At 39.6% G+C, this 21,275-nt stretch overlaps 1 protein-coding gene across 2 annotated transcripts in view; it reads right to left on the bottom strand.

Moving 5' to 3' along the window:
• LOC128655839 (deleted in malignant brain tumors 1 protein) overlaps positions 1 to 21,275 on the bottom strand; it is a 788,593-nt gene that overhangs the window by 413,984 nt on the left and 353,334 nt on the right. For both annotated transcript variants that reach the window (XM_053709399.1, XM_053709400.1), the window contains exon 3: positions 10,258 to 10,578. In XM_053709399.1, the coding sequence (XP_053565374.1) occupies positions 10,258 to 10,578 (321 nt within the window). The remainder of the gene's footprint in view (positions 1 to 10,257; positions 10,579 to 21,275) is intronic.

The following is a 21,275-nucleotide window of genomic DNA, read 5'->3' as shown; positions in this document are numbered from 1 at the left end:
AAAGCCTGCCATCCATGGATTCTGTCAGTGTTTTGATCTGTTCACCATCAACATTGCGTGCAGCAGCAACCACAGCCTCCCAGACACTGTTCAGAGAGGTGTACTGTTTTCCCTCCTTGTAAATCTCACATTTGATGATGGACCACAGGTTCTCAATGGGGTTCAGATCAGGTGAACAAGGAGGCCATGTCATTAGATTTTCTTCTTTTATACCCTTTCTTGCCAGCCACGCTGTGGAGTACTTGGACGCGTGTGATGGAGCATTGTCCTGCATGAAAATCATGTTTTTCTTGAAGGATGTAGACTTCTTCCTGTACCACTGCTTGAAGAAGGTGTCTTCCAGAAACTGGCAGTAGGACTGGGAGTTGACTCCATCCTCAACCCGAAAAGGCCCCACAAGCTCATCTTTGATGATACCAGCCCAAACCAGTACGCCACCTCCACCTTGCTGGCGTCTGAGTCGGACTGGAGCTCTCTGCCCTTTACCAATCCAGCCACGGGCCCATCCATCTGGCCCATCAAGACTCACTCTCATTTCATCAGTTAATAAAACCTTAGAAAAATCAGTCTTGAGATATTTCTTGGCCCAGTCTTGACGTTTTAGCTTGTGTGTCTTGTTCAGTGGTGGTCGTCTTTCAGCCTTTCTTACCTTGGCCATGTCTCTGAGTATTGCACACCTTGTGCTTTTGGGCACTCCAGTGATGTTGCAGCTCTGAAATATGGCCAAACTGGTGGCAAGTGGCATCTTGGCAGCTGCACGCTTGACTTTTCTCAGTTCATGGGCAGTTATTTTGCGCCTTGGTTTTTCCACACACTTCTTGCGACCCTGTTGACTATTTTGAATGAACCGATTGATTGTTCGATGATCACGCTTCAGAAGCTTTGCAATTTTAAGAGTGCTGCATCCCTCTGCAAGATATCTCACTATTTTTTACTTTTCTGAGCCTGTCAAGTCCTTCTTTTGACCCATTTTGCCAAAGGAAAGGAAGTTGCCTAATAATTATGCACACCTGATATAGGGTGTTGATCTCATTAGACCACACCCCTTCTCATTACAGAGATGCACATCACCTAATATGCTTAATTGGTAGTAGGCTTTCAAGCCTATACAGCTTGGAGTAAGACAACATGCATAAAGAGGATGATGTGGTCAAAATACTCATTTGCCTAGTAATTCTGCACTCCCTGTATATACATATGCAGATACACACACACACATATAATTACACACATATAGATACATATGCAGATAAACACAAACACATATAATTATACACATATAGATACATATGCAGATACACACACACACACATATAATTATACACATATAGATACATATGCAAATACACACACATATAATTACACACATATAGATACATATACAGATAAACACATAAGTACAGAAGTGTGTGAGACCTACTGACACATGTAACACGCAGTATAGTGTAAGTACAGTGTGTGTGAGACCTACTGACACATGTAACACACAGTATAGTGTAAGTACAGTGTGTGAGACCTACTGACACATGTAACACACAGTATAGTGTAAGTACAGTGTGTGAGACCTACTGACACATGTAAAACACAGTATAGTGTAAGTACAGTGTGTGAGACCTACTGACACATGTAACACACAGTATAGTGTAAGTACAGGAGTGTGTGAGACCTACTGACACATGTAACATACAGTATAGTGTAAGTACAGTGTGTGAGACCTACTGACACATGTAACACACAGTATAGTGTAAGTACAGGAGTGTGTGAGACCTACTGACACATGTAACACACAGTATAGTGTAAGTACAGTGTGTGAGACCTACTGACACATGTAACACACAGTATAGTGTAAGTACAGTGTGTGACACCTACTGACACATGTAACACACAGTATAGTGTAAGTACAGTGTGTGAGACCTACTGACACATGCAACACACAGTATAGTGTAAGTACAGTGTGTGAGACCTACTGACACATGTAACACACAGTATAGTGTAAGTACAGTGTGTGAGACCTACTGACACATGTAACACACAGTATAGTGTAAGTACAGTGTGTGAGACCTACTGACACATGTAACACACAGTATAGTGTAAGTACAGTGTGTGAGACCTACTGACACATGTAACACACAGTATAGTGTAAGTACAGGAGTGTGTGAGACCTACTGACACATGTAACACACAGTATAGTGTAAGTACAGGAGTGTGTGAGACCTACTGACACATGTAACACACAGTATAGTGTAAGTACAGTGTGTGAGACCTACTGACAAATGTAACACACAGTATAGTGTAAGTACAGTGTGTGAGACCTACTGACACATGTAACACACAGTATAGTGTAAGTACAGTGTGTGAGACCTACTGACACATGTAACACACAGTATAGTGTGAGACCTACTGACACATGTAACACAGTATAGTGTGAGACCTACTGACACATGTAACACAGTATAGTGTGAGACCTACTGACACATGTAACACACAGTATAGTGTGAGACCTACTGACACATGTAACACAGTATAGTGTAAGTACAGGAGTGTGTGAAACCTACTGACACATGTAACACACAGTATAGTGTAAGTACAGTGTGTGTGAGACCTACTGACACATGTAACACACAGTATAGTGTGAGACCTACTGACACATGTAACACAGTATAGTGTGAGACCTACTGACACATGTAACACAGTATAGTGTGAGCAGGGCAGGCTTTAACACAGGGCACAGTCTTTGTTGTGGGGCCCAAGAGTCCTAATAGTCCTAAGAGTTCTCTGCTTATATTTATTTGTGAGAAACAGTGCCAGACCGTGCCGGTATCATGTGACATGCCAAGCTAGTGCCATGTGCTGTTTTAGGTGTGCACTGTGCAGCACTGAATGCTAAGCCCTAACTTGGCATCCAACCAATCATACGGTATAATCAAAGGTCCTGTCAGTATATTTATATAAATCTTAGCAGTATTCTCCAAACAATGTGTGAGTATATGGCAGGGAATATATTTAACAATCTTTCTTTAGACTGAACGCACAATCAATATACTTCTACTAAGACAACAAAATTAATATAAATATCTGAATTCTTTATTATTAGTAAATAACTATGAACATGTTGATACATAAATATTTGTGAGAATTAGAATATGAGTCGACACTATATGCGTTTAAAACCGTTCAAATAGGCTATGCAACATTCATAAAAATCTATCTTATTCACAGTAAAAGTTCACCGTTAGTACAATGAGATTTTAAGATCTTTAACAGCTAAATACCCAAGCAATACAATTCTAACGGCGCTCATTTAAACAATAGGACAGTCTATACTTTTTTACCAAGCTCATAAAAGTTTACCTTTAAAGCTAGCCTGATTTACAATATCCATTCATTCAAAATTAACACAATGACATCACAGCTAGTAATCTCCAGCTTTACAATTCTAATTAGGGTACTAAAGTACATGTATTCTTACAGTGGACAAATGCTTTAAATGAATTCCTTAGCATACAAAAATAAACTTTTAACACTACACAGGCTTATGAAATACTAACTTGAAATACAAACTGCTTCTTTAAATCTGCTTAACTACAATTTGACTATGATATTATCAATAACCTTTGTTTAAAATATTAAAGTTAGAAATCATACATCACCAGTCTGAACCAAATTGTAATTCAATATTTTCCAAATATCTTAGATCTCCTCATTTGAAGGAAAAGTTATGTTGCATAGATCAGGGTTAGTATTTCAGCTCCTTGCTTAAATGACTGTGTCCCAAGTATGCTCGCCAGTTATCAGTCACCAGGGTAAGCAATCACCAAAAAAACTCCTCTCTTACATTTAACCTTCCTGTTTTATAATCATTAGAGATCTGGTTTGGTTACGCCCACATGGAAACCTTGTCTCGGATTGGCCCTTAACAGAGCTGAGCATGTTCACCATGGCAACGCATCTTTTGAATAGCTAAATTCCCTTAACTGTCCTACTGGATTTTTGCCACTTGGGAGCAGTAGACATACAGATAAAACAAATTCACCTTTAACATTTCTAAGCATTTTTAACAAGTTAATTATTCTCATAAAATGGTTATTTAATCAGACCATAACTCTCTGCATAAATCACATTCAAATTTAATTTTAGATAGGGTAGTTTTTTATGCATTTTCTGATCATTTTGATATGAAACATCAGTATATTATATTAAAATAATTTATTCTGTTAATTATTCTGAATTGGTAGTATTTAAACTCCTGATATATTGCATTTGTGCAAATACAGCATGTTACATTTCTGTGTATTTCTTCCTGAATATATGAATCCTGTCTATGTAGATCTGAAATAAAATATAAATGTTAATTGTGACAGACCTCTCTGTCAGTACTCTGTTCAGTTTTGAGAAACTATTTTCTGAGACAGGTTTCCTAGCATATTGTGTACTGTAATTAAGTTTATGTGATAAGCATTCACATTGTTTAATCACCTCCAGAGTCAGACTGCTAAGTGATAAGAAGGACTCCATTGTTTTCTTGTGTTTAAATTGTTTATCTGCTTAAGTAATGTAATTCTATTGTATCATGAAAAAGGGTGTCTTCCCTCTATCTAATGTACAATACTCTTCCAACCCCCCATCTGGTCTCAAACCTGCATAAATACTGGGCATATAGCCCTCAATAAAGTACATTCTGTTTTTACCTATGGAGCTTGGTCTCATGTTTGGGGGGAATTAGCTGGGTTGTGTGTTGCTGATCCCACATTCAGGACATCTTTCATCTGGTATTAACCCTTGGTATCCGGGTTATACCATAACAATTGGTGGCAAGCGACGGGATGATCCTCATCGCCCAGAAGAGCAACTACACAAGCCAGTAACCTCAGGAAGAGGGGGATTATTACAATACTGACCAAGATGGAAGGCGTACCAGGGACCGAAGGAACCAATGGGCCCAGCATATCAGACAGAACCCCCAAAGAAGCAAGCTTTGATCGGGCGGTTAAAATAAGACTGGCACATTATGGCCCCAACCCATCTGCCGAAATTGTGGACCAGGTCATAGCAGCTGTATGGGCCAACCTACTTTGCCAAAGCGGCGCTGCAGCAGCCCAAGTCACAGCAACCCCAGTGGAAAAGGGAAAAGTACATTTTGCAGCTTTTAAAAACTTCCTGGAAACAGAAGGAGAGATTGATGGGTACCTTGCGGATTTTGAGAGGCAATGTGCACTACACAAGGTACCCACAGAGGACTGGGTCATGATATTATCCAGAAAATTATCCGGCCGGGCCAGCGAGGCTTTTCGGGCCATTCCAGATGAGGAAGTCGGGGATTATAATGCTGTAAAAGAGGCTCTGCTCTCCAGGTATGCGGTTACACCAGAGGCAAACAGGAGGCGGTTCAGAGACACTGTTAAACTAGCTGGAGATTCCTACGTCGAGTGGGCATGTAAGGTGCACCGCACAGCAGCTCACTGGATAGCGGGGTGCCAAGCCGTATCTGGGGAAGAGGTGCTGCCGCTATTCCTGTTGGAACATTGCTTCGACAAGTTACCCGCAGGAGTTCGAGAGTGGGTTCGGGACCGTAAACCCTCCACCCTGCATGAAGCTGCTCGCTTGGCAGATGAGTATACGGATACCCGCAAACTGGACACTGCTACCACTAAGCCCCCTGCCAGAGTAGAGTACCGACCCACAGTCACCCCAGCAGCTACCAGTTACAAACCCCCGGCACACCGCTCTACCACATGGCCTCCAGCCACGAACTATCCTCAGAGAGCCCGGTTCAACTCAGGGGACTACTCATAACCTTTTCGGTGCTTTGGATGTAAGCAACTAGGGCACAAAAGACCAGAGTGTCCCCTAAATGCAGCGAACCAAGCACAGTCCTGGAGAAGACCCGCCGGCGGAATGCCACGTAACCCTCAGCCTGCGGCCCACTGCGTAGAGGTGGAAGAATGCTGGGGCATCCTACATGAAGCAGACCCCATGCAAGCTGCCCACCGCAATAACCGGCAACTGGTTAAAGTGAATGGGAAGGAGGTCAGTGGTCTACGGGATACTGGTGCTACCATGACCTTGCTCCAAAAGAACTTGGTGTCTGAGAACCAGCACACCAGAGACACTGTGGCTGTGAGGGTAGCAGGGGGCGCTGTGTTCCGCCTACCTGTTGCCCGGGTACATTTGGATTGGGGAGTGGGCTCTAGACATGTGAATGTGGGGGTCATGAAGGACTTACCAGCTGATGTTCTCCTTGGAAATGACTTGGCCCCCCTTGTTTCTGCCTACGCTCCCATGGGTCCCGCCGATGTTAACCCTGTGACTACCCGTGCCACAGAGACTGACCCACCTGCTGCTGAGCCCCAGGACGCTGAGCTCAGTAAATCTCTATCCGCCATTGATATGTGGAAGTCCCTTTATAATGCGCTGATGAAGGAGAAGAGTCAAGTAGAGGATGAAATGGTCACGTTAAACAATCACGTAATAGTGCTAGCAGGAGAGAAGAGGAAAAAGCGCGTTTAGAACAAGAATCTCTGCTAGACAAGCTGCACCGACAGACCGCAGAAAACACCAGCTTGAGAGTGGAACATGAAACATTAAAGACAAACTTAGTGACACTGGAGGAGAAGCTGACGCTGGCTCATAGTGAGGTGCAGCAACTCAAGGGCACCCTATGTCAGTATGAAGGGATTGTGGATACCTATAAAGAGCAGGTACAAAAAACTTGTAAAGAAGCTGATGAGATTTTGAAGGACTGTTTAACCCTGGTCTGGGCACTGAAGAAGTTGAACCCTTATTTATACGGACAGGAATTCTCTCTCATAACGGGAATGGAGATGGATTGTCCCGGCAAACTGACATGCCTACCACCTCCTAGTCGGTTCATCCCCAAGTTGACCCGCCAAAGGGTCAAGCCAGTTCTGCCGGAGTGTCCCACCAGGAGGGAGCCGTGTGACAGACCTCTCTGTCAGTACTTGAAGGGTTAACTCTGTTCAGTTTTGAGAAACTATTTTCTGAGACAGGTTTCCTAGCATATTGTGTACTGTAATTAAGTTTATGTGATAAGCATTCACATTGTTTAATCACCTCCAGAGTCAGACTGCTAAGTGATAAGAAGGACTCCATTGTTTTCTTGTGTTTAAATTGTTTATCTGCTTAAGTAATGTAATTCTATTGTATCATGAAAACGGGCGTCTTCCCTCTATCTAATGTACAATACTCTTCCAACCCCCCATCTGGTCTCAAACCTGCATAAATACTGGGCATATAGCCCTCAATAAAGTACATTCTGTTTTTACCTTCAATATGGAGCTTGGTCTCATGTTTGGGGGAATTAGCTGGGTTGTGTGTTGCTGATCCCACATTCAGGACATCTTTCATCCGGGTTATACCATAACATTAATAATCACTTCTCTTCAGGTCCATAAACATCTATTCACATTCTTAAAAACACAGAGGTTAAGATATTTTATGCTTTCAAAATATATATATATATATATATATATATATATACACATTCACTTCCATGCAGTATCTTGTATTTATCATCTTTTTTAGCTCCACCCGGAAAATAGGAAAGCATGTTATATATCATCCAAACATGGGACTATCACAATTGCTATTCAATCTATACAGATTTCAATCTATCTCCCAGATATATATTCAATATAGTCTGGGGCATTATTCGATATGTTTATCTGCAAAATTATCAATGTAGTTATTATTTCTTTTTCAAAATGTATTTATCTTTATTTATGCTGTCTTTTAGCAATGGTTCCCAATAGTATAATTTAAAGCATGTGTTTTCACTGTGTGTTATCCTCCCCAGACGCAATGTCTAACATTTTGTATATTCAAGTGTCATCGTTGCACAGCAGGGCTCATTTGCACCTGAGATAGCTGTTAAAGTTAAATAAGCCAAATGTTTATTTCCCTCACTGGGTGTTGAGAATAATTTTGCATACTAAATGGGGGAAGAGCTGAACACGAGTTTGCACTTCCAATTAAGAGCAAATGCTTCCCTTTTGTTTCTTGGAACATCCTGTCTGCAATTTTAGTCTTGAGATATGCTCAGTGAGGGAGAATTAACCATGATTGAAGTCAGTTTGTCTGAAAGAAATGAATTATTTTCTACTGACCAGTCAGATCTGAATGAATATATATATTTATAAACCTTAAAATATAAGATTAAAATATATATTTATTAACCTTATATATACCTTGACAGTCCTGCTAGGGTTACCACTGTTACGAGGTAACTGCTCTGGTGGTGGGGATTGTTCAGGGTAGGGCTGACTGTAGGCGCATGCAGCAGAAAGCTGGAGCGGCAGGCACATGAGGATTTGAACATCTGTGCAGCTGCAGACACTGATCTCTTCCGTCTTGAGGCTCACATACATTGTATTTTTAATATTGGATTATATAAAGTGTGTACATAAATGTGTGTGTTGTCTGTAGTGTGTGTTTGTGTGTACATGAATATGTGTATACTCTGGAGAGTGTGTGTACATGAATATGTGTATACTCTGGAGAGTGTGTGTGTGTACATGAATATGTGTATGCTCTGGAGAGTGTTTGTGTGTACATGTGTATACTCTGGAGAGTGTGTGTTTGTGTGTACATGAATATGTGTATGCTCTGGAGAGTGTGTGTTTGTGTGTACATGAATATCTGTATGCTCTGAGGAGTGTGTGTTTGTGTGTACATGAATATGTGTATACTCTGGAGAGTGTTTGTGTGTACATGTGTATGTGTATGCTCTGGAGAGTGTGTGTTTGTGTGTACATGAATATGTGTATGCTCTGGAGAGTGTGTGTTTGTGTGTACATGAATATGTGTATACTCTGGAGAGTGTTTGTGTGTACATGAATATGTGTTTACTCTGGAGAGTGTGTGTGTGTACATGAATATGTGTATGCTCTGGAGAGTGTTTGTGTGTACATGTGTATGTGTATGCTCTGGAGAGTGTGTGTTTGTGTGTACATGAATATGTGTATGCTCTGAAGAGTGTGTGTTTGTGTGTACATGAATATGTGTATGCTCTGAGGAGTGTGTGTTTGTGTGTACATGAATATGTGTATACTCTGGAGAGTGTTTGTGTGTACATGTGTATGTGTATGCTCTGGAGAGTGTGTGTTTGTGTGTACATGAATATGTGTATACTCTGGAGAGTGTGTGTTTGTGTGTACATGAATATGTGTATACTCTGGAGAGTGTTTGTGTGTACATGAATATGTGTATGCTCTGGAGAGTGTGTGTTTGTGTGTACATGAATATGTGTATACTCTGGAGAGTGTGTGTTTGTGTGTACATGAATATGTGTATGCTCTGGAGAGTGTTTGTGTGTACATGTGTATGTGTATGCTCTGGAGAGTGTGTGTTTGTGTGTACATGAATATGTGTATGCTCTGGAGAGTGTTTGTTTGTGTGTACATGAATATCTGTATGCTCTGAGGAGTGTGTGTTTGTGTGTACATGTGTATGTGTATGCTCTGGAGAGTGTGTGTGTGTACATGTGTATTTGTATGCTCTGGAGAGTGTGTGTGTGTACATGTGTATGTGTATGCTCCGGAGAGTGTGTGTGTATATGGGTTAGGGGAGTTTGTTATGTTAGGCATTCCCTTGGTGTTCATGAAAGTGATAATTTTGCTGTACAGTGGCTGTCTAAACAATAAATATGTAGTGAATATCCCAAAACTGGTGAGAAGCTTTTAGGGGGGCCCAAAATAAATTCTTGCACCGGGGCCCTGTAGACATTAGGTCCGACACTGATTTTTACTATGCAATGCCGTGCATTGCATTAAATATTTATGTACTTAAAAAATATATATAAATAAATTAAAAACCAACATTTAATTAATTAGTTAATATTTTAAATGAATCTACAGTGGAGGAATTAATATATTTATTTACTTATTTGTACTGCTTAGGTCCAGTTTCACATATTGCAATTTATTTCATATTTTTTTAAATGATTAGCACAACTAAATTGATTTAGTTGTTTTTTGGGGTGGAGAGCGAAATTGCATGGGCGAGGGGGGGCCCCAAGGAAATGTTTGCCCAGGGCCCAGTCAGTATTAAAGACGGCCCTGAGTGTGAGAGCTACTGATACAGGTATTTTGGAGAAGGTGAAACAGTTTTGAATCTGAGCTTGTGAATATGTTTTTGGGGTAATTTAAGGCTTTTTACAGACAATGTGATTTCAGTTTTGGTGAATTGAGATTCAGAGGTTTACCTTTGGTTTCCCTGATATATTTTGAGGATTCAACTTACTGTTTGGGAAGCAGGTGACTCCCGAGCTTTGGTTCTTATGTGCGAGGTCCTCTTCACGCCAAGCTCCCAGGATGCATTGGGAAATATCATTCTCATGCCCACTGCATGCAGCTTTCTCAAGGATGTGCCCAGTTCCAGTGCCAAATGTTCCCCCTCTCAGGAGTTCAACCGAGGGGCCACAGTTCAGCTGTCTGCAGACCACATCAGCACTGTGCCTGCCCCACTGGTGATCATAAAGCCATCCCCAGGTGTGATTGTACAACACCTGTACTTGCCCATCACACCGGCTGCTGCCGCCCACCAAACGCACATCTGACAGCACTGGAAAACAGAACAGATCAATCAGTGAATAACAGAACTTAGTGCTTCATTGATAACAAAAGCTTCAGACAATATAAATGGCCAGTAATGATCGTTATTTTAAAGGAAAGGGTTTATATTAATTTTTATTACAATGTAATGATTCTTTACGGCAATATGGGGTGTTTACACAGGGGTTGGCTGTGGTCAATAGCAGTTATGATTAATTGTACTGGTGACTAGTTATTTACAGTTACAGTTAACTGCACTAGGAAGTCCAGTTAGGTGTAGTTAGGGTTAATCGCACTGGGAGAGTTCAGTTAGGTGTAATTAGGGTAAATGCACTGGGGACTTCAGATAGGTGTTGTTAGTGTTAAATGAACTGGGGAGTCCAGTTAGTTACAGTTAGGGTTAGTTGCACTGGGGAGATCAGTTAGGTGTAGTCAGTGTTTATTGTACTGGGAAGCTCAGGAGTAGTTAGGGTTAATTTCACACTGTGAGTTGAATTAGGTGTAATTAGGGTTGTTTTCTATTTTACATATAAAATCCATATAAACCCCCATAAAACCCTTATAAAACACACATATAACACCCCTATAAAATACCTATAAAACCCCTATCAAACCTATATAAAACCCCAATAGAAAACCTATAAAACCACTCTAAAACCCATATAAAACACCTATAACACACATAAAATACCTATAAAACACATATAAAACACCTATAAAACTCATATAAAACCACTCTAAAACACCTATAAAACTCATATAAAACGCCTATAAAACTCATATAAAACGCCTATAAACACTTATAAAATCCCTATAAAACACCTATTAAACACCTATAAAACTCATATAAAATACATATAAAACTCATATAAAACGCCTATAAAACACTTATAAAATCCCTATAAAACACCTATTAAACACCTATAAAACTCATATAAAATACATATAAAACACCTATAAAACTCATATAAAACGCCTATAAAACACTTATAAAACCCCTATAAAACACCTACGGCTAGATTTGGAGTTTGGCGGTAAAAGGGCTGTTAACGCTCCGCGGGTTTTTTTCTGGCCGCACCATAAATTTAACTCTGGTATCGAGAGTTCAAACAAATGCTGCGTTAGGCTCCAAAAAAGGAGCGTAGAGCATTTTTACCGCAAATACAACTCTCGATACCAGAGTTGCTTACGGACGCGGCCGGCCTCAAAAACGTGCTCGTGCACGATTCTCCCATAGGAAACAATGGGGCTGTTTGAGCTGAAAAAAAACCTAACACCTGCAAAAAAGCAGCGTTCAGCTCCTAACGCAGCCCCATTGTTTCCTATGGGGAAACACTTCCTACGTCTGCACCTAACACTCTAACATGTACCCCGAGTCTAAACACCCCTAGCCTTACACTTATTAACCCCTAATCTGCCGCCCCCGCTATCGCTGACCCCTGCATTACACTTTTAACCCCTAATCTGCCGCTCCGTAAACCGCCGCCACCTACGTTATCCCTATGTACCCCTAATCTGCTGCCCTAACATCGCCGACCCCTATGTTATATTTATTAACCCCTAATCTGCCCCCCACAACGTCGCCGACACCTACCTACACTTATTAACCCCTAATCTGCCGACCGGACCTGAGCGCTACTATAATAAAGTTATTAACCCCTAATCCGCCTCACTAACCCTATCATAAATAGTATTAACCCCTAATCTGCCCTCCCTAACATCGCCGACACCTACCTTCAATTATTAACCCCTAATCTGCCGACCGGAGCTCACCGCTATTCTAATAAATGTATTAACCCCTAAAGCTAAGTCTAACCCTAACACTAACACCCCCCTAAGTTAAATATAATTTAAATCTAACGAAATAAATTAACTCTTATTAAATAAATTATTCCTATTTAAAGCTAAATACTTACCTGTAAAATAAATCCTAATATAGCTACAATATAAATTACATTTATATTATAGCTATTTTAGGATTAATATTTATTTTACAGGTAACTTTGTATTTATTTTAACCAGGTACAATAGCTATTAAATAGTTAAGAACTATTTAATAGTTACCTAGTTAAAATAATTACAATTTACCTGTAAAATAAATCCTAACCTAAGTTATAATTAAACCTAACACTACCCTATCAATAAAATAATTAAATAAACTACCTACAATTACCTACAATTAACCTAACACTACACTATCAATAAATTAATTAAACACAATTGCTACAAATAAATACAATTAAATAAACTAGCTAAAGTACAAAAAATAAAAAAGAACTAAGTTACAAAAAATAAAAAAATATTTACAAACATAAGAAAAATATTACAACAATTTTAAACTAATTACACCTACTCTAAGCCCCCTAATAAAATAACAAAGACCCCCAAAATAAAAAATTCCCTACCCTATTCTAAATTTAAAAAGTTACAAGCTCTTTTACCTTACCAGCCCTGAACAGGGCCCTTTGCGGGGCATGCCCCAAGAAGTTCAGCTCTTTTGCCTGTAAAAGAAAACATACAATACCCCCCCCCCCAACATTACAACCCACCACCCACATACCCCTAATCTAACCCAAACCCCCCTTAAATAAACCTAACACTAAGCCCCTGATGATCTTCCTACCTTGTCTTCACCATGCCAGGTTCACCGATCCGTCCTGGCTCCAAGATCTTCATCCAACCCAAGCGGGGGTTGGCGATCCATAATCCGGTGCTCCAAAGTCTTCCTCCTATCCGGCAAGAAGAGGACATCCGGACCGGCAAACATCTTCTCCAAGCGGCATCTTCTATGTTCTTCCATCCGATGACGACCGGCTCCATCTTGAAGACCTCCAGCGCGGATCCATCCTCTTCTTCCGACGACTAGACGACGAATGACGGTTCCTTTAAGGGACGTCATCCAAGATGGCGTCCCTCGAATTCCGATTGGCTGATAGGATTCTATCAGCCAATCGGAATTAAGGTAGGAATTTTCTGATTGGCTGATGGAATCAGCCAATCAGAATCAAGTTCAATCCGATTGGCTGATCCAATCAGCCAATCAGATTGAGCTCGCATTCTATTGGCTGTTCCGATCAGCCAATAGAATGCGAGCTCAATCTGATTGGCTGATTGGATCAGCCAATCGGATTGAACTTGATTCTGATTGGCTGATTCCATCAGCCAATCAGAAAATTCCTACCTTAATTCCGATTGGCTGATAGAATCCTATCAGCCAATCGGAATTCGAGGGACGCCATCTTGGATGACGTCCCTTAAAGGAACCGTCATTCGTCGTCTAGTCGTCGGAAGAAGAGGATGGATCCGCGCTGGAGGTCTTCAAGATGGAGCCGGTCGTCATCGGATGGAAGAACATAGAAGATGCCGCTTGGAGAAGATGTTTGCCGGTCCGGATGTCCTCTTCTTGCCGGATAGGAGGAAGACTTTGGAGCACCAGATTATGGATCGCCAACCCCCGCTTGGGTTGGATGAAGATCTTGGAGCCAGGACGGATCGGTGAACCTGGCATGGTGAAGACAAGGTAGGAAGATCATCAGGGGCTTAGTGTTAGGTTTATTTAAGGGGGGTTTGGGTTAGATTAGGCGTATGTGGGTGGTGGGTTGTAATGTTGGGGGGGGGGGTATTGTATGTTTTCTTTTACAGGCAAAAGAGCTGAACTTCTTGGGGCATGCCCCGCAAAGGGCCCTGTTCAGGGCTGGTAAGGTAAAAGAGCTTGTAACTTTTTAAATTTAGAATAGGGTAGGGAATTTTTTATTTTGGGGGTCTTTGTTATTTTATTAGGGGGCTTAGAGTAGGTGTAATTAGTTTAAAATTGTTGTAATATTTTTCTTATGTTTGTAAATATTTTTTTATTTTCTGTAACTTAGTTCTTTTTTATTTTTTGTACTTTAGATAGTTTATTTAATTGTATTTATTTGTAGCAATTGTGTTTAATTAATTTATTGATAGTGTAGTGTTAGGTTAATTGTAGGTAATTGTAGGTAGTTTATTTAATTATTTTATTGATAGGGTAGTGTTAGGTTTAATTATATCTTAGGTTAGGATTTATTTTACAGGTAAATTTGTAATTATTTTAACTAGGTAACTATTAAATAGTTCTTAACTATTTAATAGCTATTGTACCTGGTTAAAATAAATACAAAGTTACCTGTAAAATAAATATTAATCCTAAAATAGCTATAATATAAATGTAATTTATATTGTAGCTATATTAGGATTTATTTTACAGGTAAGTATTTAGCTTTAAATAGGAATCATTTATTTAATAAGAGTTAATTTATTTCGTTAGATAAAAATTATATTTAACTTAGGGGGGTGTTAGTATTAGGGTTAGACTTAGCTTTAGGGGTTAATACATTTATTATAGTAGCGGTGAGCTCCGGTCGGCAGATTAGGGGTTAATAATTGAAGGTAGGTGTCGGCGATGTTAGGGAGGGCAGATTAGGGGTTAATACTATTTATGATAGGGTTAGTGAGGCGGATTAGGGGTTAATAACTTTATTATAGTAGCGCTCAGGTCCGCTCGGCAGATTACGGGTTAATAAGTGTAGGTAGGTGTCGGCGACGTTGTGGGGGGCAGATTAGGGGTTAATAAATATAACATAGGGGTCGGCGATGTTAGGGGCAGAAGATTAGGGGTACATAGGGATAACGTAGGTGGCGGCGATTTGCGGTCGGAAGATTAGGGGTTAATTATTTTAAGTAGCTTGCGGCGACGTTGTGTGGGGCAAGTTAGGGGTTAATAAATATAATATAGGGGTCGGCGGGGTTAGGGGCAGCAGATTAGGGGTACATAAGTATAACGTAGGTGGCGGTCGGCAGATTAGGGGTTAAAAATTTTAATCGAGTGGCGGCGATGTGGGGGGACCTCGGTTTAGGGGTACATAGGTAGTTTATGGGTGTTAGTGTAGTTTAGGGTACAGTAGTTAAGAGCTTTATGAACCGGCGTTAGCCAGAAAGCTCTTAACTCCTGCTATTTTCAGGCGGCTGGAATCTTGTCGTTAGAGCTCTAACGCTCACTGCAGAAACGACTCTAAATACCAGCGTTAGAAAGATCCCATTGAAAAGATAGGCTACGCAAATGGCGTAGGGGGATCTGCGGTATGGAAAAGTCGCGGCTGTAAAGTGAGCGTTAGACCCTTTAATCACTGACTCCAAATACCAGCGGGCGGCCAAAACCAGCGTTAGGAGCCTCTAACGCTGGTTTTGACGGCTACCGCCGAACTCTAAAACTAGGCCCTATAAAATACATAAAAACACTTATAAAATCCCTATAAAACACCTATTAAACACCTATAAAACTCATATAAAATACATATAAAACACCTATAAAACACTTATAAAACCCATATAACATCCAAATAAAACACCTATACAACCCATATAAAATCCCTATTAAAACACTTATAAAACCCAAATAAAAGTCCTGTAAAACACCTATAAAACCCATATGAAATCCATATAAAACACCTACATGTTATGGTATAACCCTGATATCGCGGGTTAATACCAGATGAAAGATGCCCTTAATACGGGAATAGCAACACACAAACCCAGTTAATACCCCAATGGGGAAAATACACAAAATCCTTCTCTCCTAAAACAGGTAAAAGAATAATCCAAAGTAGCACTTCCCCCCAAACATGAGACCAAGCTCCATCTTGAGGGTAAAACAGGAATCAGCCAGAGCTGTGGGTTTATTGTTCTTAAATACACATTCTTACACATTAGTACCACCCACTAAAACAACCAATAAACACATACAATACTCTCAGACACTCCCACACAAAATACTCCCCTCTGTCTGTGATACAATTACCTTACACAATGGGTGATGCAATTACCTTACATAATGGTTGATACAATTACCTTACACAATGGTTGATGCAGTTACCTTACACAATGGTTGATACAATTACCTTACACAATGGTTGATGCAATTACCATACACAATGGTTGATACAATTACCTTACACAATGGGTGATGCAATTACCTTACACAATGGTTGATGCAATTACCTTACACAATGGGTGATGCAATTACCTTACACAATGGTTGATGCAGTTACCTTACACAATGGTTGATGCAGTTACCTTACACAATGGTTGATGCAGTTACCTTACACAATGGGTGATGCAATTACCTTACATAATGGTTGATACAATTACCTTACACAATGGTTGATGCAGTTACCTTACACAATGGTTGATACAATTACCTTACACAATGGGTGATGCAATTACCTTACACAATGGTTGATACAATTACCTTACACAATAGTTGATACAATTACCTTACACAATGGTTGATGCAATTACTTTACACAATGGTTGATACAATTACCTTACACAATGGTTGATGCAGTTACCTTACACAATGGTTGATACAATTACCTTACACAATGGTTGATGCAGTTACCTTACACAATGGTTGATACAATTACCTTACACAATGGTTGATGCAGTTACCTTACACAATGGTTGATACAATTACCTTACACAATGGTTGATACAATTACCTTACACAATGGGTGATACAATTACCTTACACAATGGTTGATACAATTACCATACACAATGGTTGATGCAGTTACTTTGCATAATGGTTGATACAATTACCTTACACAATGGTTGATACAATTACCTTACACAATGGTTGATGCAGTTACCTTACACAATGGTTGATACAATTACCTTACACAATGGTTGATGCAGTTACCTTACACAATGGTTGATACAATTACCTTACACAATGGTTGATGCAGTTATCTTACTCAATGGTTGATACAATTACCTTACACAATGGTTGATGTAATTATCACAGACAGAGAAATACAGTTCAATTGCCATGGAGCCAAAGTCTTTTGTTATACAAATGGGCTACATGGCAATGGCATAGCTATCTGGGGTATCACTGTTCAAATAGGGCAAGTACTGAATGACCCGGCTTTCATGTCTTTGCAGGGGAAAAGCAAGCGTTTCAACATGGGGCCATAGTCTAAAGGCAGCAGGCGGGCAACCAGGCTCCTCCAATGCACAGTGGCGAGATTGGTCTCATTACACTATAAAACTCATATAAAACCACTCTAAAACACCTATAAAACTCATATAAAACACATATGAAACACCTATAAAACTCATATAAAACACATATAAAACACCTATAAAACCCCTATAAAACACATATAAAATACATATAAAACACCTATAAAATACATAAAATACACTTATAAAAACCCCTATAAAAGACCTATAAAACACCTATAAAGCACCTATAAAACTCATATAAAATACCTATAAAACACCTATAAAATACATATAAAACACTTCTAAAACCCATATAAAATCCATATAAAACACCTATAAAACCCATATAAAATCCCTATTAAAACACATTCGCCTAGATTTAGAGTTTTGTCGGTAATGACCCGCATAGCTTACGCTGGCTTTTTTTTCCCCGCACCTTTTAAATACCGCTGGTATTTAGAGTTCACAGAATGGCTGTGTTAGGCTCCAAAAAGGGAGCGTAGAGCATAATTTACCGCCACTGCAACTCTCAATACCAGCGGTGCTTACGGATGCGGCCAGCTTCAAAAACGTGCTCGTGCACGATTTCTCCATAGGAAACAATGGGGCAGTTTGAGCTGAAAAAAAACCTAACACCTGCAAAAAAGCAGCGTTCAGCTCCTAACGCAGCCCCATTGTTTTCTATGGGGAAACAGTTTCTAAGTCTCCACCTAACACCCTAACATGTACCCCGAGTCTAAACACCCCTAACCTTACACTTATTAACCCCTAATCTGCCGCCCCCGCTATCGCTGACACCTGCATTTTTTTTAACCCCTAATCTGCCACTCCGTACACCGCCGCAACCTACATTATACCTATGTACCCCTAATCTGCTGCCTACAACATCGCCGACACCTATATTATATTTATTAACCCTTAATCTGCCCCCCCCCCATGTCGCCGCTCCCTTACCTACACTTATTAACTCCTAATCTGCCGACCGGATCTCACTGCTACTCTAATAAATGTATTAACCCCTAATCCGCCTCACTCCCGCCTCAATAACCCTATAATAAATAGTATTAACCCCTAATCTGCCCTCCCTAACATTGCTGACACCTAACTTCAAGTATTAACCCCTAATCTGCCGACCGGATCTCACCGCTACTCTAATAATTTTTTTAACCCCTAAAGCTAAGTCTAACCCTAACACTAACACCCCCCTAAGTTAAATATAAATTTTATCTAACGAAATAAATTAACTCTTATTAAATAAATTATTCCTATTTAAAGCTAAATACTTACCTGTAAAATAAACCCTAATATAGCTACAATATAAATTATAATTATATTGTAGCTATTTTAGGATTAATATTTATTTTACAGGCAACTTTGTAATTATTTTAACCAGGTACAATAGCTATTAAATAGTTAATAACTATTTAATAGCTACCTAGTTAAAATAATTACAAAATTACCTGTAAAATAAATCCTAACCTAAGTTACAATTAAACCTAACACTACACTATCAATAAATTAATTACATAAAATACCTACAATTATCTACAATTAAACCTAACACTACACTATCAATAAATTAATTAAATACAATACCTACAAATAAATACAATTAAATAAACTAACTAAAGTACAAAAAATAAAAAAGAACTAAGTTACAAAAAATAAAAAAATATTTACAATCATTAGCAAAATATTACAACAATTTTAAACTAATTACACCTACTCTAAGCCCCTAATAAAATAACAAAGCCCCCCAAAATAAAAAAATGCCCTACCCTATTCTAAAATTAAAATAGAAAAGCTCTTTTACCTTACCAGCCCTCAAAAGGGCCCTTTGCGGGACATGCCCCAAAGAATTCAGCTCTTTTGCCTGTAAAAAAACCCCATACAATACCCCCCCAACATTACAACCCACCACCCACATACCCCTAATCTAACCCAAATCCCCCTTAAATAAACCTAACACTAAGCCCCTGAAGATCTCCCTACCTTGTCTTCACCACGCCGGGTTCACCGATCCGTCCACCGAAGTCTTGATCCAAGCCCAAGCGGGGGCTGAAAAGTGACGTCCATCCTCCAGCTGAAGTCTTGATCCAAGCGGCGGCTAAAGAATTCCATCTTCGGGCAGAAGTCTTCATCCTATCCGGGCAGAAGAGTAGATCCCGACCGGCAAACATCTTCATCCAAGCCGCATCTTCTATGTTCTTCCATCCGATGACGAGCGGCTCCATCGCGGATCCATCCTCTTCTTCCGACGACTAGACGACGAATGAAGGTTCCTTTAAGGGACGTCATCCAAGATGGCGTCCCTCGAATTCCGATTGGCTGATAGGATTCTATCAGCCAATCGGAATTAATGTAGGAAAATTCTGATTGGCTGATGGAATCAGCCAATCAGATTCAAGTTCAATCCGATTTGCTGATCCAATCAGCCAATCAGATTGAGCTCGCATTCTATTGGCTGTTCCGATCAGCCAATAGCATGCAAGCTCAATCTGATTGGCTGATTCGTCGTCTAGTCGTCAGAAGAAGAGGATGGATCCGCGCCGGAGGTCTTCAAGATGGAGCCGCTCGTCATCGGATGGAAGAACATAGAAGATGCAGCTTGGATGAAGATGTTTGCCGGTCCGGATCTACTCTTCTGCCCGGATAGGATGAAGACTTCTGCCTGAAGATGGAATTCTTTAGCCGCCACTTGGATCAAGACTTCAGCCGGAGGATAGACGTCACTCTTCAGCCCCCGCTTGGGCTTGGATCAAGACTTCGGAGGCTTGGATCAAGACTTCGGTGGACGGATCGGTGAACCCGGCGTGGTGAAGACAAGGTAGGGAGATCTTCAGGGGCTTAGTGTTAGGTTTATTTAAGGGGGTTTGGGTTAGATTAGGGGTATGTGGGTGGTGGGTTGTAATGTTGGGGGGGTATTGTATGTTTTTTTTTTACAGGCAAAAGAGCTGAATTCTTTGGGGCATGCCCCGCAAAGGGCCCTTTTGAGGGCTGGTAAGGTAAAAGAGCTTTTCTATTTTAATTTTAGAATAGGGTAGGGCATTTTTTTAATTGGGGGGGCTTTGTTATTTTATTTGGGGGCTTTTGTAATTAGTTTAAAATTGTTGTAATATTTTTCTAATGTTCGTAAATATTTTTTTATTTTTTGTAACTTAGTTCTTTTTTATTTTTTGTACTTTAGTTAGTTTATTAAATTGTATTTATTTGTAGGTATTGTATTTAATTAATTTATTGATAGTGTAGTGTTAGGTTTAATTGTAGATAATTGTAGGTATTTTATGTAATTAATTTATTGATAGTGTAGTGTTAGGTTTAATTGTAACTTAGGTTAGGATTTATTTTACAGGTAATTTTGTAATTATTTTAACTAGGTAGCTATTAAATAGTTATGAACTATTTAATAGCTATTGTACCTGGTTAAAATAATTACAAAGTTGCCTGTAAAATAAATATTAATCCTAAAATAGCTACAATATAATTATAATTTATATTGTAGCTATATTAGGGTTTATTTTACAGGTAAGTATTTAGCTTTAAATAGGAATAATTTATTTAATAAGAGTTAATTTATTTCGTTAGATTTAAATTATATTTAATTTAGGGGGGTGTTAGGGTTAGGGTTAGAATTAGCTTTAGGGGTTAAAAAATTTATTAGAGTAGCGGTGAGGTCCGGTC

This window comes from Bombina bombina, chromosome 4, assembly GCF_027579735.1.
Source record: "Bombina bombina isolate aBomBom1 chromosome 4, aBomBom1.pri, whole genome shotgun sequence".
Taxonomy (NCBI): Eukaryota; Metazoa; Chordata; class Amphibia; order Anura; family Bombinatoridae; genus Bombina; species Bombina bombina.
Note: the sequence above shows the minus strand (reverse complement) of the source record. Positions and strands in the feature narration are given on the sequence as shown.